Below are 7,428 nucleotides of genomic sequence, written 5' to 3' on the forward strand. Positions count from 1 at the left end.
TCTCTCCTTATAAAGTAAACACATGAAGCAATTTACATCAATAAATATATATATATATATATATATATATATATTTATTTATTTTAATTTTATTATTTTGTGGTGAGTATGATAAACATCACGCGAAATTATTACAAGAAGCTGTTCTTATCGTGCCAAAATTTTCCAGCTCTCAAATTGGCAAGACAAATCATTGTCATAATTTGATACTATCTGAATTTGTAAGAAATAAATTAAAAGGGCAAAAGAGTGATATCCTATTTTCCATAATAATTTTACAGAATAGACACATTTTCACAACAGCCACACATTAACAGAAATTTTCCCTAAAGATCCACAGCCTTTCTTTTGTTTGGTTAGGTTAAGCGAGTAGGGACTTTGGAGTTTATTCATTAATTAATGTCTTCTCCAAATATTTAAAGTCAAATTTGATCATACATAGATACAAAAATCTTGATAATATATTCATCACGTAAGCCACTTTGGAGTTTTACACTAACGTCAATTTAATGATCAGATAAAAATTTGAAAAAATGAATTAAATAAGAATTTTCGCACAATCTTATTGAAAAAAAGGATAACAACTCAAGTTTGGTTGAAATTATAAGTTTGTAGATCAAAAAGTCAAACACAATCATTAACAGCAAGCAACCATGATCCAAGTTTAGAAGCTAATTCATCTGAGACGAAAAAGAATAGCTTATATTATGAAGTGCTCACCTTTGAAGATCATACACTCCTTGGACCATGTCAACGCGAAGCAGTCACATTAGCCCTTTTTGTTCATATCCTTTCATCTCCTCAGATAATGCGATTTGTTCTGCATATTAACACGGTTACAGATGTTCTAATTAATATTTGCTTGTAAGGTTACGAAACCTAATGATGCAATTAAGTAGAAGAGTGATTCCATATCCAGTCTCCTGTTCTAGAATCCCTGAGATTACAACTACAATGCATCCTTTCATTCCACTTCTCCATCATATAATACATATCCGTGTTTGTGAGAGTAATACAGAGTTTAAACTAGATAGGTATGAACCCCACATATAAGCTCATCTACAAACTTCAAATATTCAGCAATTTTATACTAGCACTCCTTCACCACATATTTCTTTTTAAGATGTATCATTGACTTTGCCTCGTACCATAATTAGCATAAAAGACAAATAATTTACTCTTACATACATCATTTTAGTCCCACCTATTTTCTTAAGAAAATAACAATTCTCTTATGAGGCAAATCTAAAGGGATGAAGGGAGAATAAAACAGTAAGAGCTAGAGAACCACATATTATTCATCATTTCATGTTCTTTTCAAGTATATCAATTAAATTAATCCTATTATTCATCATTATATATACTTTTTAAGGATAAGTTGAACCCACATGATTCTACATAGAGACAAAAATACATGATTTAATATTCATCAAATAAGCCATTATAGAGTTTCTTGGCTAAATAATTTCAATAAATTCTGTCTAAACTAAAATTAAGATTATGATATTAAAAATTCCCAAAAAAGAATGAGTAAAGGATTTGCCGTCTTTTTATCAAAAAAAAGAAAAGTAAAAAAATACGTGTTTGGTTCAGATTTATGTATGATGATTAAAAAAGTCAAACACAATCCTAACGGCAAGCAAGCCTTGCTTAATCCAGAAAAAACTAATTTAGAAGATCATACACTCCTTGGACCAAATCAAAGAAAATCAATCACATTAGATTTTTTTTGTCCTTGCCCTTGCTTTGATGTTGTTATTAGATCTGCATAATTACAACCGCGGGTAGAAAATATACTCCCTCCATCCCAAAGTTAGTTGCTATTTGCCACTAAAGTATTACTCAATCATAGCGTATATGTAATGACCAAAATATTCTTGGATCAATTAAAATTAACTTGAATAACTTTTTCTACTCTTGTTCCCTCCCACTCATACAGTCATACTTGCCATCGCTAACACTTAAGCCACCACCACTATCAACACCTTCTAACACCTAAGCCATCAACACTAAAATCACCATCACCCCATCAACACTTTCTACAAACTTAATATCTAATGCAATACATCTTTTTGGTTGTTAGTGATTAGTTTGTTACCAATGAGGTGACGATGGACCACGTACATATCGGAGGCGTTGGGCAAGAAAAGTGAATTTCGTCGTTGGCCAGGAGATAATGTTTTTTGGTCGCCAAAAGGGATCGTCCTACTGATTTTTATATTTACACATGGGTCCACTTATTTTCATACTCATTCTGTATCTTTTTAATGCATCATTTGGATTTTTACACTATTCATATTAATCATATATTACTTTCGACTTATTTTGATATCTAGATGATTTTGTTGGATGAATTGATGAGCTTTTTTTTTTAGATGGGAAAGGATATGATTTTGACAAGCTAAAAATACAAATAAATGATGGAACTAAGACCAAATTAGTAACTTAGAGTTGTTCAAAACAATCTATGAATAAAAGTTGTTGGATGGACATATTCATTTCTAGAAACTGATTGCTCCATTATGATTTTTTAAAAATCTTAAAGATATCCTTACTAACACGATTGTCACGTACACCTTCAAGCTCCTAAACTTCTGCTTTGCAATCCTACTATAAATTGAAGCTACAAGTTATTGCTTCATATCGCTCCAAGTGAAACCGAACAATAGAAGAAATGTCTAATATTCTTCAGTTCTTTAAGAATACTTGTTTCCATCCCCTCTCCCTAACGTTCATACTCTTCTTGATCTTCCTTTACAAATGGCTAAATAATAATCCTTTGAAAAGCAGAAATCAGCCACCCTCCCCGACAAAGTTGCCCATCTTAGGCAACCTTCACCAACTTGGCAAATTCCCACATCGGTCACTGTACTCTTTGTCCAAGAGATATGGAGAAGTGATGTTAATTCACCTAGGTAGCACTCCTTCCTTTGTTGTCTCATCTGCAAGCGCAGCTTGCGAGATCTTGAAGACCCATGATGCCATCTTCTCTAATAGACCTAAATCACGCATCACGAGCAAGATAATCTATGATGGCAAAGACATAGTCTTTTCACCTTATGGAGAATATTGGAGGCAGATAAGGAGCATCTGTGTCCTACAGATGTTGAGTAACAAAAAGGTCCAATCCTTCAGAAAAGTAAGAGAAGAAGAAGTCACTCTGGTGATTGAGACGATCAAGAGATCAGAACAATCACCAGTGAACTTGAGTGAGATTTTTAACGCGTACACAAGTGGTGTGTTGTGTAGGACAGCCTATGGAAAGAAGTATGCTGGAGAAGTAGGAACCAATTTTAAGCTTCTTTTAAAGGAGTTTGTAGAGGTCATGGCAGTGTTCAGTATGGGAGATTTCATACCCTGGCTTGGCTGGATTGATCAACTCACTGGTTTGAACAATCGGGTGGACAAAGTTGCGAAAGAGTTTGATGAATTTCTTCAACATGTAGTCCAAGAGCATCTAGATCGAAAGATTGAAAAGGATGAGAGTGAAAAAGATTTTGTGGACATTTTGCTGGATGTTCAGAGGGAAAACACAGCTGCTCTTTCCATGGACAACATCAAAGCCATTGTACTGGTAAGAATTCCTACTACTCCCTTCATTCCCACTTTAATTAATTATTTTACAATAGAAAGTCAATATTAATAGTCCAATAGTGATCACCAATAAAAATTCCACATAAATTTGCAAAGCAAATAATCAAAATAAAGTACCACAGCTAATTCAGCTTAAGCTTGTTAAAACTTACAAAGTCAAAACTGGTTTTGCATTTGATGAAGGACATGTTTGCTGCTGGGTCCGACACCTCATACACACTACTGGAGTGGGCAATGACGGAGCTGCTGAGACATCCCCAAGTCATGAAAAAACTGCAAGATGAGGCAAGGGGAGTTGTTAGAGAAAAAACAATGGTATCTGAAGATGATTTAGAAAAGATGAATTACTTGAAAGCAGTGATTAAGGAAGTATTTCGCCTACATCCTCCACTCCCATTGCTGCTGTTTCGGTATCCCTCCCAGGATGCCAAAATAAATGGGTATGACATTGCTGCAGGGACACAAGTAATCATCAATGCATGGGCAATACAGAGAGACCCAAATTATTGGGAAGAGCCTGAGCAGTTCCGTCCAGAGAGGTTTCTGAACTCTTCAGTAGACTTCAAGGGACAGGATTTCCAGTTGATTCCCTTTGGAGCTGGCAGAAGAGGTTGCCCAGGGATACCCTTTGCTTCATTCCAAATTGAGCTCGCCATAGCAAATCTTGTCTACTCATTTGATTGGAAATCAGCCAATGGAGAAGAAGATGAGACTTCTGAAGTACCTGAAAACCCAGGCATAACAATCAATAGACGGGATCCTCTTATGGCCATTGCAACTTTATATTCTTGCAGCTGAGAACGTGTTGCACATATTAAATAAAGAATCAACATTTGAATCATCAGATGCTCAAGACAGTAGACAAACAGTATCAATTATCCAACAATAACAATTCCATTTCCTAGTTTATTTATGTCCTACTCGTAGTTAATTTTAATCTTGTTCCTGATTATGTTCTTAGTATAAAGTTTCTGATGTCCCTAAATTGAGCTAGGATGAAGCCTCTTCAAAGGCATTAGGGTAATAATGATGTTGGTGTCGTATTTAAAAAATCAAAATAAAATGACTTCACCCAGTCAATTCCTTAGCTGATTCCTCCTGATCAAGCTACCTTTTAGAGATAGTGACTTTGGAAGAAAAGGAGTAGCCTTTCCATAAGCGTCTCCACTCCAATGTGCCTGTGTTTAGATTCTCTATTAAATTCATTACCCTGGAAACAACAATTGGTACAAAAGCCAATGTTGCATAACAATAAGCATCTCAGTTTCTACATAGCAACCCAATCAAGCTTAACCCACCCGATAAAGTGCAGGTAAGCATATTTCCATTCTAGATGATGACAGGTTCCTAAGCACGAAGTCAAACTAAGTTTGAGATCATTATTTATCATGTGGAGTTTTTAGTTAACACAGCTATTTCTAGTCTATCGGTATCAAAAGCTGTTAATTTCCCCTTGCGAACAACAATTTGATATAATGTACATATTGGTACAATATGGTACATGTTACAAATCTGGACTAGTTAAAAACTTCATGAAACAAAGTATATTTAAGTTCCTGTAGTACTATTCCCACATACCAGAACATAACGCATTTCTGGTAGCAATTAGACAAATTGACAATAATTAATTAAATATGTCAATTTCTTTATCATCAACTTCATGAAACACGCCATTTTTAAGTAGATAGGTAGTTTAGAGTAAGATGGCCCACATGTTTATAACCAACAACAATGTATTATGAGATAAGATAACGTGTTTTGAGGTAGAGAACTCTCAGGAAATGAGCCACAGAAATTCACATCTTGAATCATATCACTAAATGGTAGTAATACTCAGTCGTTTGGTTTCCCTTTTCCTGTTCTTAAAATCCTTACACTGAACAACTATAATGCCACCACTCATTCCTCCCTCTACCCCTTCCCGTAAAATTATATCTCAAGCCAGATCGATTTCTAATATCCTGACAAACACTGAAATAAGTGAACAACATCTAGTGACTAGTGCTCCCCATAGTACTCAGTTTCTGCATTTTACCTGACATACCCAGGTAGGATCCTTGACACATATGGACACTGGTATGGGCAATGAAAGAGTTGACTCTTCATCTTGGACTAAAATGCAGAATATTTCATAAAATAGAGGAGCCTAAGACTTGGATGCATATCCGAATAAAAGTGATTCCAATCTGGATACATACAATGGAATAAACACTTGAATGTGACAAACAAATTCCATCAAGTTCCTGAGCCTGTTCTTCCTTTGATTCCTTCTATGTAATAATAACGGGCTTACAGCTATCACACAAGGTGAAACAGAACACTCAAAGAAATGTCTACTGTTATTCAATTCTGGAATAATCTTTGTTTCCATCCCCTCTCCCTCCGGTTCTTACTCTTCTTAATCATCACCTATAGATTTCCAAATAATAAATCTGGCTTGAAGCAGAAACTGCCATCCTCCCCAACAAAATTTCCCATCTTAGGCAACCTTCACCAACTTGGCACATTCCCACACTGCTCTCTACACTCTTTGTCCAAGCAATGTGAAGAAGTGATGTTGATTCACATCAGAAGCACTACCTCCCTTTTTGTCAAGTCATAGCACGCAAGATCATGAGGACTCATGAGTCATGATATTATCTTCTCCAATAGACCTCAATCATACATTACAAGCAAGATCACCTATGATGACAGAGACATAGTCTTTTCACCTTATGGGGAATATTGGAGGCAGATAAGGAGCATATGTGTCCTACAGCCCTCGAGTAACAATAATGTTCAATCAATTCAGAAGGTTAGAAATGAGGAAGTCAGTCTGATGGTTCAAATGATCAATACATCCCTATAACTTAAGTGAGAATTTAATGATGCTCTTGAGCAATTTGTGTTGGACAGCCTTCAGAAAGAAGTATACTGGAGAAGTGGGTACTAATTTTAACCAGCTTTTGAAAAGAGTTTGTTGAGGTAATGGCAGTGTTGTATGGGAGATTTCATACCCTGGCTTGGCTGGATTGGTCGACTCAGTGGTCTGGAAAGTCGGGTGAATAAATTTGCCATACACTTTGATAAGTTCCTTGAGTATGTTATCTAAGTGCATGGATCGTAAGACTGAAAATGAAGAGAATGAAAAGGAATTTGTAGATATTATGTTGGATGTTCAGAAGGAAAACACAGCTGCTTTTCACATGGACAGCATTAAAGTCATTTTAATGATGATGATACCTAGTACACACTCATCCGCCAACACATAAACCCTTATAATCTTAATACAGGGTCAAATTTCAATGATTAAATGGAAGTTCAACAAATCTTGTCACTTTAAAGACAGGTAATTTTACTTTTCAAATGAGCAAAATTATCACAATTCTAGCCAAACAAAGCATACAAAAATATATAAGTGCAACACAGTTTTAATTAAGAAAGTACCTCATCAGCAATTTCTGGCATAAGCTTATGATATTCATATACTATTGCAAAATCAATTTTGCATTCAATGAAGGATATGTTTGCAGCTGGGTCTGATACAACGTATACACTAATAGAGTGGGCAATTACAAAGTTGCTGAGACATCCCCAAGTTATGAAGGAACTGCAAAATGAGGTAAGAGGAGTTGTTAGACAAAAAACAATGGTGCCTCAAGATGACCTGAAAGAGATGAAGTACTTGAAAGCAGTGATCAAGGAGGTACTTAGGCTACATCCTCCACCCCCATTGCTGGTGTTTCGTGAGCCCTCACAGGATGTCAAAAAAATTGGTTGACATTGCTGCAAGGACACAAGTAATAATCAATGCATGGGCAATACAGAGAGACTCGATATATTGGGAAAATCCTG

General features: G+C 35.6%; 1 protein-coding gene across 1 annotated transcript; it reads left to right on the forward strand.

The window, feature by feature from the left end:
• The first annotated feature begins 1,549 nt into the window (after positions 1 to 1,549).
• On the forward strand, positions 1,550 to 4,681 carry LOC110687835 (cytochrome P450 71A21-like). The gene is made up of 2 exons (XM_021864476.1): positions 1,550 to 3,574; positions 3,778 to 4,681. Exons 1-2 carry the CDS (start codon positions 2,675 to 2,677, stop codon positions 4,390 to 4,392), a joined length of 1,515 nt encoding a protein of 504 aa, XP_021720168.1. The 5' UTR covers positions 1,550 to 2,674; the 3' UTR covers positions 4,393 to 4,681.
• The last annotated feature ends 2,747 nt before the right edge of the window (positions 4,682 to 7,428 follow it).

This window comes from Chenopodium quinoa, unplaced genomic scaffold (genome assembly GCF_001683475.1).
Source record: "Chenopodium quinoa cultivar QQ74 unplaced genomic scaffold, ASM168347v1, whole genome shotgun sequence".
In the NCBI taxonomy this organism is placed as follows: domain Eukaryota; kingdom Viridiplantae; phylum Streptophyta; class Magnoliopsida; order Caryophyllales; family Amaranthaceae; genus Chenopodium; species Chenopodium quinoa.

Coding starts and splice junctions, on each gene's coding strand:
- LOC110687835 (XM_021864476.1), top strand. CDS start 2,675: ATGTCTAATATTCTTCAGTTCTTTAAGAATACTTGTTTCCATCCCCTC. Junction 3,575..3,777: donor ACATCAAAGCCATTGTACTG/GTAAGAATTCCT, acceptor CATTTGATGAAG/GACATGTTTGCTGCTGGGTC.